Source organism: Protopterus annectens, chromosome 4.part0 (genome assembly GCF_019279795.1).
Source record: "Protopterus annectens isolate FY-2018-M chromosome 4.part0, PAN1.0, whole genome shotgun sequence".
NCBI lineage: Eukaryota > Metazoa > Chordata > Ceratodontiformes > Protopteridae > Protopterus > Protopterus annectens.
The window spans coordinates 459,469,909-459,496,146 of record NC_056733.1 but is presented as its reverse complement, the minus strand read 5'-3'; the positions used below and the strand labels follow the sequence as shown (position 1 = coordinate 459,496,146).

The window sequence follows — 26,238 nt, the reverse complement described above, 5'->3', positions numbered from 1 at the left end:
ACCTTACCCCATTCCCTGTCTTGAGAGCCCATCTGCACTGACATTGCTAACCCCACTGCAATGTTGTACTGTCATATCATATGCTTTCTACCCTAGGCAATACCTTAGTAACTTGACCTTTTGCTGGCTGCTCGATGTAGCCATGTTAGGGGATTGTGGTCTGTAACTATAGTGAATTTTCTTCCATACAGATAAGGCTGAATTTTCTGCAGTGCCCACACTATGGCTAGACATTTCTTTTCTACAGCTGCATAGCATTCCTCCCTGGGTTGAAGCCTATGACTAAGATAAACCAGTGGGTGCTCTTCTCCTCTGAAGAAATCTGGCTAAGTACAGCCCCCACCCCATGGTTTGAAGCATCCACCAACACAACAAATTACTTGTTGTAATCTGGACTGACTAATGCAGGGGCTCCTCCCAAAGCTTCTATAAGCTTCCAGAATGCCTGCTCACATGGTAAGGTCCACACTACCTTATCTGGCCTGTTTTTCCTTGTCAGGTCTGTGAGGGGAGCAGCTATGGATGTTCATTGTGTTTCACTGTTGCAGTCATTACACTTGGGTTATCCTGCTGGCAGGCTACCTGCAGTCGGCCTAAATTCCAAAGTCCTGGTCCAGCATCGGTTGCTGTCACCTCTTCCCTGACGTCAGTGCACCAGGGGTATAAAAGATGCAGCCAACGCCATTTTCTTCAGTCTTTCCTGCCGCACGGTGCCCGAAGCAAAAGCAGTTCGCAAGTGCCGGTCGGCCGACTCTTGAGATTTTCAGAATCGAATTTCAGATCCGAAGTCTCCATTAAAGCTAAGTACCCCATTGGGGACACTTTTTTCTTGCTCCAGACCGATGTCAGAAAAAGTTAACAATTGTAATTATTGTGGGAAGCAAAAACCTCATAAGGATTTTCATTCTCACAGCAAGACGTTGTCACGTTCGATTCTCAGCTAGAGTGTCTTCTGTGTGGAGCCATGCATGAATGGGCATGCCTTCGTTGAAGGTTGTGTGTCAGGGCTGGTAACTTGGCACTTAAAAATCCACTACCAAGCATTAGTGGACCGGAGCTCCACTGTGGCGACCCCTAACCGGGATAAGCTGAAAGACAGAACAACAACTGTATTCCATGCCTAGGCCCTGACCACGACGTTGCTAGCTGTCGGTTTTGTGCTAGATTTAACCAACTCACTATTAAGCGTCGGTTTGATTTTGCCTTTTATTACTTTGGCCAAAGATTTAATTACATAATGCAATTGAAACAGCCGACGACCAGAGTTTATAAAAAATGCAAGGAAAAGGAAAAGGACAGGCATCTGAGGTCCAAAACCAACGACGAGGCCTCTGTTAGGCCAGTCGCTGGTTCACCTGTTCTCAGTGAAGCGCTTTCGCAGCCCCTGACACCCACTACCTCAGAGCCACTGGCCGCTTCCGACTCCTATGTGGAGCTGACTAGGCCTCTGGATACTCAAGGTATTGGACCCTCAGAAACTATTCCCTCAGATGGGTCTGGAGCCGCTGAGCAGGCATCGGCTTCTGAGGGTGTTTTCAGACCTACACAGTTATATGTCAAGCCAACCTCAGCTTCAAAGGCAAAGACTAAAATAGCTCTAAAGACAAAGAAACAAGTACAGCATTCTCCTGGACAGACCTCAATGCCTAAGAAACAGATGCTTAAAATGGCCGAAGACCTAATTACTTTGATCAGGGGTTCCCATCCCCCTCCTGATAAGAGGCCTAGGCAAGAGACAGAATATGACTCTTCTGATCAGGTTTCCATTTCCTCTGGCTCCTCTTCTGAACAGGGATACTCTCTTCCTCCCTATGATGATTCTGATGCTGAAGAATCTATTCCTTCAGCCTCTCCTCCTGAGGATTACTCTTTTGGGGAAACCCTGCATACCATGAGGGAGCATTTCCACTGGGAGAGCCAAGATTATTCAGAATCTAAGAAAAGGCTCAGAGACTTACTTTTACTACCTCAGCACAAACCTCTTGCTATTCCACCTGTTCTAGACATGTAGATGTTGTATTTTCAGAGTCCGGCCTGTCGCCTGACTCTTTACCCCCTGCACCTGTTAAGCCAGACAGATACTACTGGGTCTCAGACTCTCATAAATTTCTATATAAAAACCAGCTGCTGACCCAGAAACTATATCTCAGCATCCCAAAGGGGTCAAGGCTTCCACTGCAAAAAACCCTGTCCCCTCTGATAGGGATTCTAGGGCACTGGACAGATGGGGGGGAAAGGTTTACACTTCTGCTACCTTGGCTGTAAGGGTTTTAAATTGTCAGTTTCATGTGCTTAAATATCAGCAATACTTAATGTCACTGTTAAAACAAAAAATTATGACAAATTCTGAATGTTCTGATAACAAGGAAATGCAGGATTTATTGCATGCAGCTGAACAAGTGGGAAAGCATACTTTGCAATGTGGTTTTGATTCACTGGAGGCCTATTGCAGGGCCGCTGTTACTGGTTCTGTCATTAGAAGGCATGCTTGGTTGAAGGAACAGAATCTGCCTGATCATGTTAAAGCAAAATTATTGGATGCTCCATTACAGCATGATACTCTGTTTGGTTTTAAGGCAGAAGAGGTGTTGAAGAAAATGGAGGATAAAGCAAAATCTATGCAGACAGTTAAGGATTTCCTAGAGGTACAGCCACCCAGATTTAGCAGGAACTGGCTTTCTAAGAATTGGTCCTTTCCAGTGTCAGACAGGCCACAAAGAGGCAGATACAGATGCCCTAGAGGCAGATCCCAGCCCCAAGGCTCATACAGGCCTAAACAATGGGGTGCTTCTACCTTCAAAAGCGGAGAAGACAAATAACAGCCATACAAGAAACAGGGCTATTCAGCGAGTACCACAGCAAGAGCAGGGAAAGGATTTTACTCAATACTTTTCTTGGTACCCAGAAAGGACAAAGCCTGGAGACCAATACTGGACCTGTCTATCCTAAATACTTTTCTGGACATTCCAAAATTCAAAATGTTGACTCTGCAGCAGCTTCTGCCCATGCTGGGCAAGAAGGCTTGGCTTGTAACTTTGGACCTCAAAGAGACATACCTGCATGTCCCAATCAGACAATCTTGCAGAAGATACCTCAGATTCATAGCAGGCTCAATGCACTACCAATTCTCTGCACTGCCCTTTGGCTTATCTACTGCACCCAGAGTCTTCATAAACTGCCTGGCACCAGCATTTTGCAGACAAAGAGGAATACAAATATATCCTTACTTGGACGACTGCCTTATTCAAGCAGAGAACAAGGACATTCTGCTGAAGCATCTGGAGTTTGTAAAAAGATTATTAATTTGCCTAGGGTACACAGTGAACGAAAATAAATCAAAACTGGTACCCTCTCAAGAGATAATATTCCTGGGTGCAAGCTTAAATACAACTGCCTAGATGGCTTATCTCACGCCAGACAAAGGCAACTGACTTCTTACTTCGAAATGATGGCAACAAAGACCCAGTTATCTGCAAGAAAAATTCTACAGGCTTTGGGCTTCATGACATCCTGCATTCTGTTAATTCCATATGCAAGACTGCATATGAGGAAACTACAATGCCATCTAAAAAGTGTTTGGACTCAACATTGTCACAGCCTGGAAACATTAATTACCCTCATTCCCTGCCTTCAACAGGAGTTTTGATGGTGGGCACAGGCCTGTCACCACAACAAGGGACAGCCATTCACTTTACCCACAGCCAGGCAGACACCAACAACAGATGCATCAGACTATGCCTGGGGGGCCCACATGGCAGGAAAATGTATTCAGGGCACATGGCCTGCAAACCAAATGCATCTTCATATCAATCAAAAAGAGATGCTAGCTGTACAGAATGGCCTGACAGCCTTCAAGGGTCTACTTCATCCACGACAACTGATGATAAAAACGGACAGTACTACAGTCATGTGGCACATAAACAAGCAAGGAGGCACACATTCCTACCCCCTCTGTAGACAAGCCATGACATTGTGGAACACAGCATTGACTTATCAAGTGCACCTGCAAGCACAATTCCTGCCAGGAAAGACAAATACTCTGGCAGACGAACTAATCAGAAACCTCATGGACCCTCACGAGTGGAAACTAGATCCACAAATCTTCAGCAGGATAACAAGGAAATGGGAATGCCCAGACATAGATCTATTTGTCTCCCCTCACAGCTGCCAATTACAGAGATTCTGCACAAGGACTTATCACAAACAAGCATGGAAAGTGGACGCCCATCATTCAGCTGGAAAACCCTTACAGTATATGACTTTCCTCCACTGCCTCTCCTCCCCAAGGTACTCCTAAAGGTCAGACAAGAGGAGCCAAAAATGATACTGATTGCCCCAGACTGGGCATGCCAGCACTGGTAGCCAATCCTAAAAAGCCTGTATCAGGGCCCAGCATGGGCATTACCTCAAATTCCTCATTTGCTGACCCAACAAAACAATCAGATCCTTCACAGCCAACTCAGAACCCTAAATCTGGCTGCATGGCAGATAATGCAACCATTCAGAACACACCTCTCTCTAAAGCAGCTATGGATGTTATTTTGGAGGCCAGGAGGCCCAGAAAAAGAAAATCTTATGCAGAAAAATGGAAGAGATTCTGTGCCTGGAACCAGCCTTATGGAATGGACATGCTTGTACCAAATATTCCTCAGATTTTACAATACCTAACTGAGATGCTGGACAAAGGCCTATCCTTCTCATCTGTTAAGATCCATGCCTCTGCCATATCAGCTCATTACAATACAGAGCCACCTATTTTTTCACATCCACTGCTAAGGCAGTACCTCAGAGGGGCCAAAAACATAAGACCTCCAAGGAGAGCTCCAGTACCTGCATGGGACCTCAATTTTGTCTTGGAAAAGCTCACACTGCCTCCTTTTGAGCCAGCCAATACAGCTGAGATAAAATACTTATCATGGAAAACAGCTCTTCTCCTAGCAATAACTTCAGCAAGAAGAGTCTCAGAATTACAGGCACTAATGGCTGTGGAACCTTTTATTATTTTCCATCCGGACAGGGTTTCTCTAAGGACAAACCCAACATTTATGCCTAAGGTAGTGTCCAATGTGGCTCTTAACCAAACCATTAATTTGCCTACCTTTTATCCAAACCCACAGAATAAGGGGGAGAGACTTCTGCATTCTTTGGACATACACAGACAGCTAAGCTTCTGCTTGGACAAAACTAAAGCTTTCAGAAAGACTGAGCAACTCTTAGTGGCATATGCTGCAGGATCGCAAGGAAAAGCTATTTCAAAGCAGACTATTTCAAAATGGATAGGCCACTGCATTCGTTTCTGCTATTCACAACATGGCAAATCAGTGCCTAAGGGCATTAGGCCACATTCAACCAGAGCAGCAGCCACTTCAGCAGCTTTCCTCAGAGAAGTACCAACCAAGGATATATTGGAGGCTGCAACTTGGACTTCAGTGCACTCATTTACAAAGCGCTACCACTTACCTCTTTACTCTAAATCCAGAGCAGGCTTTGCCACTGCAGTTCTGCAGGGCCTCATAGCCACTCCTAATTCTATTTAGGCCCAGCCACCCAACCTCAGCTTTGGGATTCAACCCACGTGTAATGTCTGCAACAGTGAAACATGATGAACATAGTACAGTTGTATACCTACCATAAATGTAGATGTTCGAGTGTATTCACTGTTGCAGTCCAGGTTACCCTCCCGCCATCCCCCTTTCATTGCTGAGACTTATCTGTACATCTCTATTCTATACAAACTATGTGGTGTATTTGCTTGTAGATGAAGGTAATGTTTATGTTTGTGCATGCTTTCTTATGAGCATAATTTTTAGGCTACCCTTTTGGGGGCACCTGACATCTGGGGAAGAAAAACTGAAGAAAATGGCGTCGGCTGCATCTTTTATACCCCTGGCACACTGACGTCAGGGAAGAGGTGACAGCAACTGACGCCGGACCAGGACTTTGGAATTCAGGCTGACTGCGGGTACTCTGCCAGCAGGATAACCCAAGTGTAATGACTGCAACAGTAAATACACTCGAACATCTACATTTATGGAAGGTACACAATTGTACTTTCTATATCTGGAGACAAACTTTCTGTAGTACTCTGCTGTCCCTAAAAATGCCCTCACTTGCTTTTTGGTAACAGGTGCAGGCCATGCCTGAATGGCTTCCACTTTGGCAGGTTCTGGCCTGATCTTACCACTCCCCACCCTATGTCCTAGGTGGGAGACCTCTGCCATACCCACCTGACATTTGCTGGGCTTAATTGTAAACCCTGCCCTCTGTAGTCTGTTCAGCACCTCCCTGACATGCTGAATGTGCTCTTGCCAGGAATGGCTGTAGATGGCAATATCATCTAGGTAAGCAAGGGCAAAATCTCCTGCCCTTGTTAGGATATGATCTACTAGCTACTCGGGAAAGTCACTGGGGCATTTTTCATCCCAAAAGGCATCTTTGTGAACTCATACAAGCCAAAAGGAGTCACAAAGGCTAACCTCTCTCTAGCAGTGGGAGTCAAGGGCACCTGCCAGTTACCCTTGGTAAGATCAATGGTGGTAAAATCCTTAGCCACACCCAGTTGTTCTAGGGCTTCATCTGTCCTAGGAATGGGGTAAGCAACTGACTCTGTGTGACTATTTAATTTCCTGTAGTCCACACAGAACCTGGTGCTACCATCCTTCATTGGTACCAGTACCACTGGGGAGTTCTAGGGACTGCTGGACTCCTGCATTACCCCTAGTTCCAGCATTTCCTGTATCTCCTCTCTCAGAGTCTGTTTGACTCTCTCAGGTGCCCTGTAAGGGGCCTGCTTAATAGGCCTTTGGGATCCTGTATTCACATGGTGCTGCACCATGTGGTTGCACCTTGGTTTCCCAGGGATAATGTTCCCAAACTCCTGTAACACTGCTCGGATTTCTCGAACCTGGGTAGGAGATAGCTGCTGGGAAATTGATATCCTTTTGACTGAGAAGTCAGTCCAAGCCTCACTGAGGAGATAAGTCACCAGATCCCCCTCAGACTTTTCTTGCAATCCAATGCCAATACTCAACACAAGGGCCTCCCTATTGTGTAAGGTTTCATCATGTTAACATGGTACAATTTGTGCCCCTGCCTCCTGCCTAGCAGTTCTACCATGTAGTTAACATCAATAACCTCCCTTACCACCTTGTAGGGTCCCTCGCTAGTTGTCTTCAGCTTGCTGTGTCTGACAGGAATGAGAAAAATTACCTGCTGCCCTGCATCATACTCTCGAGCTTGAGCATTCCTGTCATACCAGATATTTTTCTGCTTTTGGACTTCAGCCAGTTTCTTCTGGGCAATGCCATGAGTTCCTTGAGCTTTGTCCTGAGGTTTAGGATGCCACAACAGATTCCTTGTGGATTCACACTCACCCTTCCACTCATCTGAAATTAAATCTAGAGGGCCCTCACCCTATGCCCATACAACAACTCAAAGGGTGAAAAACCTGTGAATTCCTGGGGCACCTCTCTGCAAGCAAACAATAGATGGGACAGATATTTGCCCACTCCCTCTTAAACTGGTCTGCAAATGCCCATAGCATCATCTTGAGTGTAGAGTTTAACATCTCAAGAAGACCATTAGTCTGGGGACGGTTGGGAGTGGTCTTTAGGTGCTTCACCCCACAGTACGTCCACACACAAGTCAGCAGGTCTGACATGAAATTGGCACCTCTGTCAGTCAGTATTTCCTTTGGGAAACCTACCCTGCTGAAAATCACTAACAAAGCATTTGCTACCTTTTCTGCCTCAATGGAGGACAGAGCCACTGCCTCAGGGTATCTGCTAGCATAATCTACTGCCACTAGGATATACTTTTTCCCTGTGGAACTTGGAGTACTCAGAGGCCCCACACTATACATAGCTACCCTCTGAAGTGGCTCCTCAATCACAGGCAAGGCATCAAAGGAGCTTTCAACTTGTTTCCTGCCTTGCTTACCTTTTGGCACTGCTCACAGTTCCTGCAGCACCCTATTACATCTCTGGAAATCCCAGTCCAATAGAAGTTCTGTATAATACAGCTCTTTGTACATTTTATGCCCATATGACCTGAAAAAGGAATATCATGTGCTATGGGTAGAAGTACCAGATGGTAGGCTCTAGGCACTACCTACTGCTGTATTCTCTCACACACTAGCCCTCCCTCAGGAGTCCACTTTCTGTACAGTAACCTTTGTCCTAGTGTACAGAATCATCCATCCCTTGAGAATCAGGTGTGTCGCACTAGCTACATCTCTCAAGCCTTATAATATAAGGTCTGAGATATTAGCCTGTCTCAACTCTCTCTTTGTAACTCTTCCCAGCTTCCCTTCCACAGGAAATCTGGTATCCTCTGACAGCGGTGCCTAACTATCAGCCTGGGTACTACTACTCACCTCTGCCCTTGCAGTCACTCTGTCTAAGGGAATATCAGTCCCACAAGCAGGTGTGACTCACCGTCAGTCTCACTGCTACAGAGTAGCTCCCTCCCTCAAGTAACCACCTCACCAGTCCTGGCTGCAAGTGTGTGATCTGTCTGGGTCTCCCCCAGGCTACCAGACCCACATGCTTGTCTCCAGGCCTGACTGTGTGTAACTGCATGCACACATAGTACTGCATTACAAAAATCATTCCATACCAGGACATCTCCAGGATGGTAATTTAGTACCCCTTGTTATCTCAAGACAACCTACTGTTGGCATTTTGTCAATCCTGCCTACTGGCTCCCCCACCTTTTGTTCCACACTTTGCCTCTGTGGATATCTATATGCTACATAGCCCCAATGGTTGCATTTAAAACATTTAACCCTTGCTCCTGGATGTTTACCTGGACTAGTGGCTTCCCCTGCTACTGGCAGATTCTGTTTGGCAGTCTGGGCTGCCCACCATGGGTTCCTTAGACCCATGATCAGCACTGGGTGTTCTTTCCTGTGCAGGGATGCCCTGCTTGATAGGTATAGGTCTCCCTTCTTCCCCAACTCATCTACAGTTAGGCATTGTCTATCAGATAACCAGATTCTCATGTCCTCAGGCAAAGTACTAAGGGCTTGTTCCCTCACCAAAAGGTCTGCCAACCCTTCAAAAGTGGTGACCTGACATCCACTCACCCACCTATGAAAACAAGTGCTTAGTTCAGCAACATATTCACACACACGCTTTCATCTGTCTTGCATCTTTGCTCTCAAAACTTTTTCCTATAAGCTTCAGGTGTTAACGTAAAACATTTTTACCAAATAATTCTTTACAACATTATAATTTAAGCAGTCATTATCAGACAGTTTGGAAAGAACAGTTACAGCTTTACCGTGAAGTAAAGGGGCCAGGAACCGTACCCAGAGCCCTTGGTCAACATTATACTGTTTATATACCCTCTCAAGCATATGAATGAAACCATCAAAATTATCCCCCTCTGTAAATTGTGGTAGAAATTCACTGACCTTTGTTGCTTTTGGAGTTCAGTTACTCCCTTCCTCATTACCTCCATGACTCTGGTGAAGAGTCAGTAGCTCCTTTTCATATTACCTCTGCCTTTCCTTCTCCTCAGCTTCCAGGCATAGCAGTTTCTCATTTTCCTCAGTCTCTAGATGCCTCAGTCTCTCTGCTGCCTCTATTTCAATATGCTTGGCCTCTAACTTGAGTCTCTTTAACTCCAGATGGATTTGTAAGTCCTCTGTGGAAAGGTTGAGCTGTCCATTTTCTGAGAGTTGTACATCCCCATGGCCAGTCTGATCATCCTCCTGGTTGCTATTCTCTGATGCAGCTGTGACTAAAACTGCAATCATGTCTGCCTTAGTCAGGTTAGCATGCACCAGTCCTTAAGCGTGGCACATATCAGCCTACTGGCTCCTTGTCAGCTTGCCATACTCCTCTGCTGACATGCTTGCCTGCTCTCTCTGACTAACTAAGCTAACAAAAAAATAAAACAATTGTGATATGAACTCTGAATGTTCACTGCATGGCTGATTAAGAGTACAAGCCCCTTCAGTGATTACAGTGCACAAGTCAGACTGCCGATTAGTCACGAGTGGAGTCCCACAGGGTTCAGTCTTGAGTCCTCTCCTGTTTGGTATCTACTTTTCTGAAGTCCAGGCCAATATAAAGGGACTCTGGCTGACAAAGTTCACAGATAATTGCAAGTTGAGAGCTATTATTAACTCCCCAGGTGATGTTGACATGCTACAGAATGGCCTCACTGTGATCAACGACTGGCGTCAGAACCATGGCCTTACGCTCAGTGCCAAAAACTGTGTCATCCCCTTTGGGAAAAACCCAGTTCCCATGAATTACCACATTGATGGTAGTCCACTGAACACAGAAGACATTATAAGACATCTGGGAACACAGGTTGACAGCAACCTCTCTTTCGATCACCACATTGCCACTGTGGACAGAAAGTCCTTTTATGTAGCACATTCTTTACTAAGGGTTTTGCATCCAGGTAAAAAGAGTTCATTGTCTCCCTCTACTCTTCCCTCATTAGGCCAATCATTGAGTACAATGCCCCACTTAGCATGTACCTCACTAGACACCTGCAACAACTGGAGAGGCTGCAAAAGTACCTCACAAAGAGGATCCTGGGCTTTAAACACTTGGCCTATATGGACAGATTAAAAAAACTCCAGCTATTCTCTGTCTCATATCACCTACTTATAGGCGATCTCTGCTTGACTTACAAAGCCATGTCTGACCCAGCTCTGTTAGAAATGCTATATCTAAAGAAATCTCAATCCCTCCACACCACACACTCCAGAGACCTCAACCTCATTATCACAATTTATAGAACATGCTGGAGAGGCAAGTTTGTAACCCAGAGACTACCCGTGCTGTGGAACAGACTTCCCATACATGTTAAGCAGAGCACCTTGCTGACCCTCTTCAAGAGAAATCTTGATGAGTGGATGGGAAACAAAAAATTCACCACAGGGATAACACCAGTGGCTCTACTCGACAGAGGCACTGGGAACTAAGGTTGGGTGGCACTATGCCAGGGTAATCCTATGGCTAGGCTTGTAAAGACCCCAGGGCCATTAGCCTAATATACACCTAGGAACCTATGAACAAGCTATAGGAATTCAATATCCACACTACTACATGGCAATTAATGTGTGATGTTGCTGTCTCAACACTATCAACCAATTAATATGCAATGTGGCTATCCCACCACTGCCACAAATTAATATGTGATGCCCCTGCACTGGCCCAGTAATCAGGGAGCCTCAGTCCTCACCACTAACACCAGTGATGGACATGCACATTGGGAGGATGACAAGTACACACACAGCAAAGTACACGTTCACTTAAGAGCACACAGAGATCACAGTCAGTCTGGGGCTGTTTTTCCCCTCTCTTTCCAGATCCTCAATAAGACTGCCCACTGGCATAGCTATAGGGTTAAGATCTCAGCCAAGTGGTCAAGCCGAAACCTCCAGCACCCTCTCTGTCCAACCAGTGCTTTATGTCCCTGCCCAAGTAGCTCACACACACACACACACACACACACACACACACACACACACACACACACACACACACACACACACACACTTTGAGATTTGATTTATATACAAACACACAGACACTCGTGTGGAAGGCTGGCACAGGTTCTCTAGCTATGCCCCCTTCTGCCAGGACTATAAGGTAATAAACACTGCCACCAACCAGCTCTTTATCTGCTACTGTAAGGCTTCTCCCAAAGGGTGACCAATTCTACTATGCAATGTTACTATTATCCAATTGGTAAGCGTGACCAAGACTAAGGCTATTCAAGTGTGGCCTGTACAGTGTCACCAAATACATATGCAAATACTCTAGAGCTTAAATATCTCTAAACAAGCCAGTTACAATTACAATTTTTAAACCTATTTAATAATAAATAATTAAAAGTACAATACAATGCTCAGTAATTCAACACAGTGACAACAGAGTTCAGAATCACAGGAAATATTTTAAAGCAACATTGCAGTACAGTCTCATATAAATATAGAAAAAAATCTAAACTAATTTTATTAAGTTCTTATCTGTTTCTAAGAGAAATTACTGTAATCTAAGTCTTACTTACAGAGCAACACACAGGTAGAAGTGCTGGGTAAATATTTCTAGGTCCAAATACAAATACAAAATGCACAGACTCACTCTCTGAGATAGTTCTTAAATTACTATCAAACATTTCTTCTGGGTTATCTCAGATTACATCATTCTTGTAACCTCTGCCTTTAGTTCTCAGGCTAACAGTAACTTAAAATATAACACCTCTTTGTTAAAAATACTTATCTCTCAGAAGTTTTGCCTAGAACTGGAAGTCATAAAAGTGTTAAACACTTTTGCCTTGGAAACCTGTAATTATTTCTGTTTCCAGACAATAGAAATCATTTCTAGCTACAGACATTCTGTCTCCTAGCTGAGATGACCACCATCATAAACAATTCAACTTATTTTCTTATAGTGTTGCTCTTTTCCAGTAGGGTGCACTGTGGTTACATGTTTGAAGCTCAGCACATAACATACAGTTTTCTTACATTTGTAAGATAAGCCTGTGGATCATATTAATGTTTACAAATGACATAGACTTATTTGCAAAATTCTAGCTAGCTGGGCAGGCAGCCTCACAGGCCCTAGGAACATTAGCCTAGTAACCTCCTATGATCCTATTTTCATCATTTTTCCTCAACCCCATTAGATCTTCCATTGCCCAAACCACTAATCAGTTTAGGGTCAACTTTATCATAGGCAGGATAGCATCCCACAATTCAGAAAGACTAGGTCATTTAAAATTAAGGAACTATATCAGAAACTTCATCTCGCTGCCTCTATTTGTAGATTGTGCTTTCACAATTTTGCAGTAATAAAATAAGGCAAGACTTATTTTCCCAGTAAAATGCAGTTGCTGTTTTCTGCTTAATCTCAAGTTTTATAGCAAGATTGTCATTGGTAAAGGATGACTAAGGAAGGAAATCCAGGATGTGAACGTTTGTGAACTGAATATAAAAATCATGTGGTCATATATCTCATCCTCTTAGTGGAATAAATCTGGACAAAGCCTAAAATAATGGAGGGTCAAAGGCCCAAAAAGCAGGGACAGATTTTAAATGCTGCTCTTATAAACTTAGAAAGTAGCTAGAATAAAATGTGTTGTGTTAGCATGCACTTGCTGAAGGATATGAAGTCTGAAACTCAAATGTCATTATAGTGACTTCAATTCTCAGTCATTTGCCAGAGAACCTCAGATTTTATGAGGAACAGACCAAAAATATGAGACAAAAATCTGGATATTCTGTAAAAATCTGGACAGTTGAGAGGGTATGCATGTGATTATTTTTCATTGGCATGTAAATGATTCTGCTGCTGTTTGTGGAAATCTAAACTGCTTAATGAAAGAAACCATTCTTAAAAGATGTGTTAGTTGATTTCAAGATGACATATTAAGTAGGTGTGTTTCTGTGCACTAGAAAGTAGTAAATCCAGTATAATTGACTTTGCATTATTACATTTTTTTCTGGCTTCCACTTTTTTAATATCTCTGAAATATTAGCCATGCCCATGTATGTGTGTGTGCGATATGCTTACTATGTGCACCATAGACTCCCATTATATTTACTGCCTGTTTTTGAGGATTTGGGTTGCAAGTTGAATATTCAAAGCCCATAACTACAGTGCTTGGATATGGAAATATTTATGTGATTAGGGCAAACATATACCCACTCTGAAATTGTTGGATCTCATAATATTCCCCCCTACTCTGAGATACTCTGTGAGTTAGTATATATAAGCAGCAGTGGTGTGGAGATGTCTCATAGTAAAAACATTTTAAAAGTGTAACACTGACAGTTAGAATTTGCTGCTTTTTTGCAAGAATCATGATTTAATTTCTGAAATGCTGGAACTGCAAGTTTCAGGCTTGATACAGTTGTTGTTCTTTCACCAGATACACAAATATGAAAATACCATGAATGATGCCAATTCTTCAGTCTAATGGTCACTTACATTCACTTCATATTTTGTGTGCCAGCAAAGCAAAGGTGCATGCATTTTCTGTGAAACAGTATTCTGTTACAGCTTATTGGTGATTAAAATGTCTATACGATCATTTTTTGCTTTTAGCTGCGGATCACTGTATTTGATAATGAGATCAATAGACAAACTATACTGGGTTTCTGAACTGCTACATTAGCAGCTGAGTATCTTTTGAGAACAATAAATACGCTTTAATCTGTATTTATGGTGTGCTTTGGAATGTTAGGCTAACCTTCTATACAGACTGCAAATGTGTTTTGCTGTGAAGTAATCTCATAAATATCCTTTTGGGAAGACTATCCTTTCATTAGGTGGGTGTTTAAGTGTCTTCTTAGGAAAGGTTGCCAGCAATGTTCATTATCAAAGAAATAAACTGTTCATTTCATATCACTGAAAAAAAATGGTTAAAGCAAACTGTAAAGGTGCAGATCCTTGAAAAAAGTAGTAAAATAAACTTGTGATTCCTGTGTGAACTTTTGCATTTAAGATGACTGTAATATTCGCTAAAACTGTTTAGGTTGAATGCACCATTCTTTATTTCTGCCTGTGCACTATAGTTTGTCTAGTGACGAATTTATCACTACGAAATATGTTTTCTCAATTAGTGTTGCTTTTGTATGTGTGCGGGTGTGTGCCATGCGCATGTGTGTGTGTGTGTGTGTGTGTGTGTGTGTGTGTGTCTGTTTGTTTTCTAGTATACCATCTTAGCATTATTTTAATTAATTAATTAATTAATTGTTGCATTATCTTTTATTTTGCCTCAGCCAATTTACTTTTTTTTCTTGTCTGTTTCTATACTGATTTATAAGCCTTGGGTTGTTATTGTTATTTGTGAACTAAAAGTGTCAGCAAACTTGTCAAGTTAACAACACTCAATAGGGACCAAGATAGTGCCTAAACATGTTTCTTGATTGTACAAGCAAGCAAACACACTGCAAATGTTTTCTCATCAAATGACTTTGGATTTTCTTTCAGATAAAATAAGAATAAGAGTAAAGATGATTAAAAAGTTTTATATTAGGTATAACCATTTAGATGTGCATTTAAGTCTGCAAATGAATATTACTGTTAAATGTCAGTATTCCAAGAGCTGTTACTAAGCTGAAGTTTAGCTTTATCATTGTCAGTATGAAATTTGTTTAGCTGTAAAATGAATTCCCAGTGATATTCATTAGGAAATTGTTTTGGGTATCTCAGATTGGTTGTGTATGATAAAACTATAACTATAGCTAATGAGTTTCATATTTAATGCATAATGACAACTGTCATGACATTTTAGCTTTTTGAATAACTGCTAACAATGCACTTTCTTCCATTTTTTTCCTCTCCTATCTCACCTTCATCTCTAACTGCTGGATTCATGTTCGTATCCCTAGCTCTGTGTGAAGGAAATTTTACCTGCAAGCAAAATGAAGTGTGTGTAAGGCCTAATGAATGTCGTTGTCGCCATGGTTACTTTGGGGCCAACTGTGATACCAGTAAGTATTTCTTTTGAAATTGTTTTCCTCATCATCGAACTTGCTGAGACTCCTACAAGCAAAAAGACAAGAGCATTAATTATTGTTTTTTAAGAGCCATAGGGATTTATTAGATAGTAGATTGGTGGGCCCATGATATGTTAGATAACCTGTCCTGGTTCCATAAGTAGTGCTAAGGCTAATGTTTAATGCTGACAATGCTGAGTTTCATGTGCTAAGAGTAGATTTATAGCTATCAGTGTTGCAGGATTATCATACATGTAACAAATTACAATGATGTCTCGTCTGCTTGTCCCTGGTGGTCTGCCAGGTAAACGTAAAAGTTCTGCTGTTGTTTCAGTTAGTAGTCTGCCAAAAGAAAAAAAAAAAGGACTAACCAGTGCTGGCACAATAGACCAGAGATGAAGTATCTAGTGTGCAGTGTAGGTGCCTTGATTTGGGAATAAATCTAGCTCTTTGGAGTACTGGCAGATGGTTGGAGGAATGAGGGAGGGAATGAAGGGCCCAGTATGTTAGTAATGTAGTTGTCCCTTCCTCCTAGTGTGCAGGTTGGGAGTTCTTTAGCACCCTGCATCTTAGGCAAGAGAAAAATTCAGATATGAAGGCCTTGCAGACTTAGAAGAATGCACCTTTTTCTGTGCGTGTGTGCGTCTATTATCTACCCCCTGCTGCCTGACTCAAAATGTCACCACAGGAATGGTTGTATGGTACCACTAGGAACCCTTACATTAAACAACTAGTACATAAAATGTTGAGCCCTGAATTAGTCTTTTAAGTCATGTTATTGGAGGGAGGTATACATATACCTCTCCTCCTATATGCAAACATTCCTATTAGTATATTAGAGCGCATAATAGTGTGGGGTCTTAAATTTTAGGTCTACACGTCAATCAGAGCCTGCATCAAGTTTATATAAACCTTTTTCCCCTTTTTTGAAAAGGGCATTATTGATGTGTGAATCAAGTCTGCTTGAACCGACTGAAATCCAGTTCATTCTGTCCAAGCTTTCTAGCCACAATTCAGTGTTTTTGTAGGGGACCAAGCCCTGCTTCCCTCCTAATTCTAGGCTTGCAATCCACATTCCCCAAACATAGGGTTGTCGCCTTTCAGATGTCCAGACAGGGTCAGAAGTTTATGGCCAAATATATGCCATCACTGGGAGTGTGGACAAGCCTATATTGTAATAACTCTGGGGAAATAACTAAACTAGGTCCCAGAAACTGTAGAGTCCTAGATGATCTGTGGTATATTTTAGAGCTTCTTCCAACCTTTTTATTTAAAAAGAATGAGACAAACAAAAATCATGAGTAAGGGAAGAAATTTAGTCTTAATTTTTCAAGGGGAAAAAAGCTACGTACAGTGCATAACATTCAAAGTAGTAATTCGTAAAGTGCAGAGACAAACACGTGACAGTATAGATGAATCTTATATGGGTATAGTAAATTAAACCCCACCCCCAGCAAAATATAGCACATAGTGGCTAGGACTGTCACCTTAAACAAAGCATATTCTACAGAGCTATGTCATTTGCAATAGATCCATTAAAAACCCAGAGGAAGAGATTATAATATGCCCAGTGCCAGAACGTGTTTGGAACACTGTAGGTAACACTTTGCTTCAGATCAAAAGAAGCAAAGGTTCTTGTATATGTGCATTATTACTTCAAATCCCCTGAAATAATCAAACTGACAGAAACCATACTAGGGCAAAGCTTAGAAGCTGAGGAGCCCAGTTTAGGACATCTTTGGAAGCCACAACCCTGTCGTTACCCAGCTCTACCTGCTTCATCCTCAATAATTTGTCTGAAAACCACAGCTTTTATGAGGAGCAGCCCAAATATATGAGGAAAAAATCTGGATATTCTACAAAGTTAAGGATAGTTGAGAGTAATGCTATCAGCATTCATTTATGAATGCCAATACTACATTTTGCAGCATACCTCTTAACTTCTTTGCGCAATAATTCTGGACAAAGGCAAAAATAATGGGGGAACAAATGTACAGAATTAGGGACAATTTTAAATATTACTCTAATTCAGTTAAAAAGCTAAAATAACATATTTTGTATCAACATGCATTTTCTGAACAATGCAAATTATGAAATTCTAAAGTCTGGCATTACTGACTGACTGTTAATGCATAGTAATTGACCAGAAAATCAAAAATTCTATGCCAGACTGACTAAAAAGTATGAAGCAAAATCAATTGTGGACATTTGTAAAGTGTGTCGTAATTTAACTGTAGCAAGCTACTTGTTCTTGTTTTCTTATTACATATGTGTCAAGCAGCTTGCTACATATGAAGCTGTAATGGGTCATGATCAGCAGGTGCAGATGGTACAGGTGTGCAGTACTGGCATTTATTAATGAAATGTAGCTGCTGCATTTGTGGTCATGGTTGAAGCACTGAAACACTTAGTGTATGATAGTGTGACTGTAGCAAGATGCTTATTGCATTTGTAGCAAGCAGTTTCCTACAATTTCAAGTAGCCTTTTATTGATATTGAAAGTGACAAAGTGAAGACCTTTTTTTCTTTTCTGGTTAGGGTTGCACGGGGTGCCAGATGAGCTAGTTATGGCTTTCGACTACAGACTGCAGTGACAAGTGCTGCATGTTAGCTTGGGTTGCAAAGTGAACCAGCCACATTTTTGAAGTGTCAGTAGCACAACAGGTAGCATACTTGCCTTTTGTGCAGGAGGCTGTGGGTTCTGGTTCCACACCATGTAGATGGATTGCTGATACTGTAGTGCATTTTAGCCTCAATTCAGCATAGCTGCTCTTGGTCTTGGTACTTTGCCTGAGAATTACAGAGAAACTGCTGCATCTAAAGCCATTCTCTGCTAAAATGAAAATAACTATAATTTTCCATTTCTACTGATTATTTTTAATGTATTTCATGAGAATCCTGTATTATTTGTCAAATTTCTTGCAGTTTGATACAGTTTAAAAGCTGACCTCTTTCCACTGTTGCTGAAGTACTTAATTACATTGTGTCTTCTAGTCTTACAGAACTGTATTATCTAGATTGTGTGGTTTCCCTCCACTTAAGCTCTAAAGCCAGCTATCATCCCAGTCCAGTTAAATCTTCCTACTCTTTTCCATGGTTAAACCCATAGTATAAAACCTGAAACCATGGATAGGCACTTTCTTGTCATCTCTGTGGTCAGACTGATGAACATGGGCATCCTGAGACAATGCAGCAATTGTCTCATGTATACTAGCAACCACTTAATCCTGACGGTATGTGAGAGATGTAGTTACACTATGAAAATTGAGACATGACTTTCACATACTGGTAAATCAAATGACAAACAGGTTGTCAACACATGCACGTCATTTCCCTCACTAAATAAGTTCTCAACACATAAACCCACATATGCAGAGGTACTCACAACTAACTTACTAAAATTTCAGAGGCCTCCCAAATGCTGTCCTCAAAAACCACATGCAAACAAAAGTAAGTCAACGCTAATTACTACACATAAAAATACACATAACATTGTCTTCACAAGCAAGCCCCTGAGGTGAAATACCACACATTCATACATCTTGATTGTAGGAGGCTTCATCATGAGACACAGGGATAACCCCCTCACCAGGTTTGATAAAGAGACGGTTATAGCCAGTTGCCTGTCAGGGGACAGGATTCACCATATAACGCAGACACTCAGTTCACTTAATAACAAGTGCCAGTATGACTAAGTCATAGTTCACATGGGTGTGAATAATCTGAGATGTACCTCCCTGGACTATATGAATAGAAACATGATGGACCTCTCTGAGTATGTGTCACAGGCTGGTATGAGCCTCTCACTGAGCAGCATTCTACCCTCACCAAGAATGATACCACAATACAAACAGAAAATAATTGACTTCAATAATTAGCTTAGCTACTGGTGTCATTCCAAGGGGATCCAGTATTTGTCATTCTGGGACAATATGAGATGTCAAGGCAAATGTAAATGGCCTTTGGCTGACCAAATTTGCTGATGACTACAAGTTGGGGACAATCACTGACTCCCCAAATGATGATGATATCCTAAAGAAAGGTCTGACAGACTAATGATTGGTGCCAGAGCCATGGCCTCAGAATAAATGCAAAGATGTGCATAATAGTACCCTTAGCAAATTAATACCCCTGAAAATTACAACACTGATAGCACCATCCTCTTAAGACTCGACACAGTTGTGAGAGATCTGGGTACTCAGATAGTAATGTGAACTTTGACCACCAGGTGTCCACAGTGGTGAGGAAATCCTTCTATTTGTCTTAGCTTGTAGGTAAGGGCATGACATCCAGATCTAAGGGTGTCATAATGCCACTGTGCTCATCTGTCATTAGCCAATAATCGAGTACAATGCACCCTTTGGCATGTACCTCCCCAGGTGCCATCAACAGTTGGAGCATCCTCAGAGGTTTTCTCACCAAAAAAATACAAGGTATAGCTAACATGTCATATATGGACCAATTACAAGTCCTATCATTGTATTCATTTTTCTACTGATTACTGAGGAGTGATCTGTGCCTGATCTACAAGGCAGTCTCTGACCCAGCACTGATGGAAGTTTTACAATTTCACAAAACTAACTGTACGATCTAAACCTGGTCTCTTACATGAACAGATACTGTAGAGACAGATATGTGTCCCAGAGCTTGCCTGTCTTGTGAAATAGGCTTCTTATTCACATGAGGCAGAACCCTTGACTGGACCATGTTCAAATGCAATCTGGTCAATGGACGGAAAATCCCAAATTCATTCCTGGTGTGGTGCCCATGTCCCTTATGGACAGAAGCAGTCTGTAAAAAATGTCAAAACCCTGTTTACTGACTCTTGTTATCTTTCCCCTAGGGATAGAAAATTGGGTATAATCTGGGTAAAACTGGCTAGGTTTATAAGAGCTCTTGAGCTGTTTGTCTAGTAATTTCCTATGAACTGGACTTGCGTGCAAGCCATTTTCAGTTGTGGGGTCTTCTTGCATCAAGTCCATTCAAAATGTCTAAGGCTGGCGCTGCACAACACATACAATAATTAGCTCATTAACATACATTTCGAGACAGGGAATGCAAATACTGAGCAGCAGTTGTACTACAATACTACATTCAGTTGTACATACTTATTGTGCACCAATGAAGTTTAACTTTGGACATACCACTCTTCACGACCTACTTCTGCTACTTAATGCCTACATTTTGAAGAAGAACCTTTTACAGCATCTGTATAGTCTTATCCCCACCACAGTCAACTAGAGTTTCTGACTACTGCAGTGAGACTAATATCTATTCAGAAATCAGACCTTAACTTAAAAGTGCATGGTATGTATCCATTTACTGGTTCTTACTATTAGATTTGTAGCATCTAAAGTGTGTACCATCTTTTATAGCTGCAGTAAATCAGGATGCAACTCCATGTGATATACATTGCTTCATTGGGGAGTGGGAAAGATGCTGATGGAGCAGGTTTCTTTAGAGCTTAATGAAGCCTATAAAAATATGATTTCTGCTGTGTCTTCCATTTTGTAAAAGTATAGCTAGTACTTCAGACTACAGTGGCCGTGTGGATCTTGTCAACGATCGTCTTTATTTATTTGGGAAGCTTAACTGTATTCATTTGAGTCATGATCGCACAAGTCATGCATGATGTGTAATTGTTTCACATAAGTGAAAGTGCTACATTCCTTAGCGATATTGCAGCAGCAGGAAAGTATGTAGATCACCTAGTTATTGCCCTCCCTCCAGAAAAGTACTTAGTTTTCCAGAGAATGAACACAGAAAGAGAACTGCTTTTAGTATAATGGAAAGTGTTGCTAGTAAATCAGATCATGTTGTTTGCTGGGTTATTCATACTACCTTTTTATTTGAATATTGCTGCTATATTCAGAGTTTAAATGTTTCTCAATCTCTTAGCTCTATAAAGCTGGACAAAGCCAAAGTAATAGAAGCACAAAAGCCTCAAAATAAGGACAGATTTTAAATATTGCTGTTATACTCTTAAAACATTGCTAAAAATAACAGTTTTTGCATCAGTGTGCATTTTCTAAAAGACATGAAGTCTCAAACTCAAATGCCTGTCATTATATACTGACTTTAGTCATCAGCAATTTGCCAGAAGCCAACACATTTTAGGAGGAACAGACCAAAATATGAGATAAAAATATGTTGAGAGGTGAATTGGTTTTCATTAGACAATAGTAATTATGACAAAAATCCGTAAGTTATGGGTCTATATTAGAACACTCGAAGTTTTAAAACTTCGAGTGTTCTAATATTGAATCCTATTAATCAAAAATTTAAAACATCGAACATACAGAACAGCGAATTTTTTCCTAGGGAAAAAATTTGCTGTTCCAAAACACATACACACAACACAAGCACACCAAACAAACAGCAATCCACACACATACACCTAAACTCTTACACCGAACCCTACACTAAACTATACATACAACACTAACTATCCACTTACCTTAACCCAAATCCTAAACCTAAGGTCCGTCACTATCGCACAGTCACCTCACCCACGCCCTAACCCTAACTCACCTACCCCCCCTAACCCTCACGTCCACACAATCGCACACTTACCTGACCCGCACCCTAACTCACCTAACCCTCACTAACCCTCACATCCACAAATCGCACACTTACCTGAACCCGACCTGTAACTTTCCACCACAGCGCTGAAAATACTGAAGCAACAGAAAAGGACAACCAAATTCTTTCCCTAGGAAAAAATTTGGTTTTCTTTTTCTTCGATATTAGAACACTCAAAGTTTTGAAACTTCGGTGTTCTAATATAGACCCTAAATTTTATGTTGTGAAGGACTGAGAGTACTCTTTGCACTTGTATGATATATGGCACATCCTCAGGGGTCACTGGGATGGTTGAAAAAGGAAGAGAACTAAAAAATCCTCCAAAGTGGTGCAGCTTCTTTTAACGTGTTTATATCAGAAATGTTGCAAATGTTTGCAGCAGACATCCTGCTTCCCACCATGGAATGCCATAGATAATGCCTCTAAATTGTGACATTTCATGTCCTGATTATGCATACCATGGAACACAGAGCACACAGCTTATAACTGCTACTGCTCTGTACAAAGCAGAATGAGTGGCAAGTCTTCTAAAATTTATATGTTCCAAAAATGCATCACATCTGTATTCAGTGGTGGCTTAAGCGTACCTTGGCCCTTGGGTATTTTTCAAACCTTGCCCCTCATATGTACATGGTCTTTTGTACTCAATTTCCTGATTGTTTTAAACCATGAAGGGCCCTTTCAAACTACTCTCACTACAATTCACCAGACTTTGTACTGATCAGCTACACGCACAACTATAAACACCTCAAATATCCAGTTGTGATTTAACAATAATTGTAGGAAAGAATTCCATTTTGCTTTTACACAACTGCACACTAGTCCCATAAAGCCAGACCATTGACTGTTTAACTTGATCATGGCACCAGACAGACCCTATATTCAGCAAATATCTCCCCATTGCTGACTATCTGTAACTGATTGTGGTAAAAGCCGTGGTTCCCCTTGTCCAAGCAAAATTTACATCTGCATTGCCTCTGAGGACATGCCTAAGTTGGATTCTTTAATGCCGTCTGAGGTGGTACCTGCCAAAGAACAAGATCCAACCTCCAAATGTAACTCTGGGTCTTGGTTTACCTTCAAATGTTTGATAGCACATTCTTCGCATGTGCACATACCTGAACCGTTTAGATGAATTTTGTCATGCCGACTTCCCTAAACATCAAAATAATATCGAATTTTGACATTTTCGATCACTCCACCGCTGAAACAAGTGCTACCATGGGTCAAAAATGCGGCGAGATTTTATAATTTCGTGCTTCGGTTTTCACGAATTTTGGAAATTCGCTGTTTGCAGTTCGGGGTAGTAGTCTCGAAGATGTGGCCATCAAACATATGAAGGTAAATCCTGGTTCTTCACTAACCTCAAGGAACATGTTGGCAGATAGAGGCGCAGTAGAAGAAGAATCTGGCCTAGGCTTACTGACCTTCCTCTTCAAAATCAGCTCGATGTAAGGACCCATGGAACCCTCCATAATGTCCTTAGCTAATCTTTTTAATTGCTGATTCTCTAAGTAAATATTCAAAGCTGAAAGTCAGTTTAACAATGTCTTTGGGACAAAGGCCTGACAAATGGAGCAAACATGATGGTCTTGATTTGGGCCTAGAGAGAAAAAACAAAGATCGTGGTTATCCTTATGTGGAATTTGCCTTCCACACCTACACTTGCCCTTCCTAGATGACATGAATTAAATAAAGAATGCAGTAACAATGAAATAAATATCCAAAGGGGCACTTATCTGAAAGCTGGAAGCAACCAAAGGAATCAGGCAGTAGATGAGTCAAGTGTTCCGAATGGTGGCAGAACAGTTCTGAGGATTGTACATGTGGACATCCTTTTATGGCTGACATTTTCCAAGCTATATGTGTGGTGTCCTACATACCTGCAGTAGCTAAAAGCTGTTGTATGCTGGCCAGACGTCGGGTCGCTTGGGTGGATGATCTCCTGTCTATAAAGAATACTGCAACACAGAAGAGAAGGATATCTATAGTTATGGTAAGATTTTACACAACTATTCTTTATGGATGCAATTATGCATTTTAAACTTGTTTCAAACAAACACACAGTGTCCCAAGTATTTTTCTCATTTCACACAACATACTATTCCTGTAAAACCAGACTGTTTAACCTGAGCACACAATAAGTGGGCAATTTCTTCAGCCCCCACCCACACTCAACTGCTATGGACAGTTTGCATTTCACATTTCATATAATTGTGATATAATACTGCTCAACCTCTTAGCATAAGAATCAGGGACAAAAATAACCCAAATTAGTGAAAGGTTTTATATACCGATCTTGTATACTTAGAAAATTGTTAATATAGTTTTTGCATTAACATGTATTCCCTGAGGTATATGAAGTCTGAAACTCAAATCTGTGTCATTATATAGTGACTGAAGTCCTCAAATATTTGCCAAAAACACAATTTTTTGAGAAACAGACCAAATCTGAACCAAATTAGGGGCATTATGTGAAGTCAGGGAGAGTTGAGAGTTAATTTCAAGTCTCTTTCCCATAAACAGTAGCCACACACATTCTGACGTACTTCACACGAGTGTATATCGGTCCCGCAAAGCCATAAAGTTAATTAGGCAAATACCAAGATGGCAAGTTGCTTTCAGCCAAAATAATCCCCCACTATCATCCAATGTATAGGGTCACTTTGCTGGGTACACATTATCTGGTTATGATTTAAAGAAATAACTCAGCCTTTAAGAAGAAGAATCAGGGACAAAGCCAAAAATAACAACGGATAAAAGCACAAAAACAAAGGAGTAAAGGACATATTTTAAGTATTGTTATTATATACTGTGAAAGATATTGTCAAAAGAAATGATAACCTACTTTCTATAAATTGTATTGATTTTTCAGTTGTTTCATTTTAATCTTGCCAATAAGGATTGGGCGCTGACATAATGATTAATGTGTTTACCTTACAGATACAATTATAGGGTTTGATTCTTGCTTATCTACAAATTTATCAAAAGGTTGAGGGTTGGAGGTTGGCATAATGGTTAAGGTGTGTACCTGACAAGCTCAAGGTGTATGGTTTGATTCTCATCTTTGGTGCGCATGGCTAAGGATAAAAAAGCCTCCTGCAGTCATTAACCTAGTAATTGCCTATAAATGATCTGGATGGAATTAAATAAATGAAAAAAAGTGGAGAACGTGCCTAAATTTGTACCAATAACCAAAAAATAAGGCACTGGAAAGTTCACCAGAATAAAAACCACCACATTATTGAACACACACTGAGGTCTGTTGTTGATATCAGCCAGTGAGAGAGAATCAACATCCCAAGAGATCTTCATCTGACAGGAACACATGAGTTGATGCCTTATTTTTTTTGGTTATCTTGATAGAATTGTTTAATTTCATTTTTTTTAACAAATTCTTAGATAGTTGCTAGAATAATTATTTTTATGAAAAGATATGAAGTTTAAAACTTGTGTGTCATCATTTAGTGAATGATTCTCAACAACTTTCTTGAAAATACAAAAATGTTATCAACAAATATACACCAAAATCATGGACTGCTGAGAGACAATTTTATCCAGCCAAAAAAAAAAAAAAAAAAAAAACAGATATCCCACAAAGTTAAAAAAAAAAAACATAAAACTCTTCTGGTAGCAGAAAAAAACATGATAATAACTGGACAGATAATTAAAAAAATGATGGGGCCAAGGGGGCAGAATATGAAAGAATAAATTAATTTATTAAATCAATAAAATGTAACACAGGTACATGTGCTTCGTCTGTCTTATTGTATTGATAAATTAACTTACTGAACTCCTTGTTCATTTTATGTTCACAACTTACTGATCACTTCCTCTAAAGTCTGTCAACATGCAGGCAACATTAAGCAAACAGTTCCAAAAAGAAAGAATACATTCCACTGCAAGCAAGCCGGTCAGTCAGGAAACAGCTTTGACCTGTGATCCAACCCGGAAGGGACAATCAGAGGCTAGGATTTCAGAAAGAATAAACAGACATGACAAAAAAGCCAGCAGTAGTACCAATATATCAATAAAGTGAAGTCTGTAAGTGTTATCTGACTGTATTCCATTTTGTATATCCGTACCTCTCAACCTTGAAGCACAAGAAATCTGGACAAAACCTAATATAATGGTGGTACAAAGGCCCAAAAATATGGGTAGATTTTAATTATTGCTCTTATAAA

At 41.0% G+C, this 26,238-nt stretch overlaps 1 protein-coding gene across 1 annotated transcript in view; it reads left to right on the top strand.

The window, feature by feature from the left end:
- The window catches only part of SCARF2 (scavenger receptor class F member 2), a 1,458,836-nt gene that overhangs the window by 543,893 nt on the left and 888,705 nt on the right, over positions 1-26,238 (top strand). Inside the window, exon 3 of the mRNA XM_044068378.1 lies at positions 15,365-15,466. Within this exon, the coding sequence (XP_043924313.1) occupies positions 15,365-15,466 (102 nt within the window). The remainder of the gene's footprint in view (positions 1-15,364; positions 15,467-26,238) is intronic.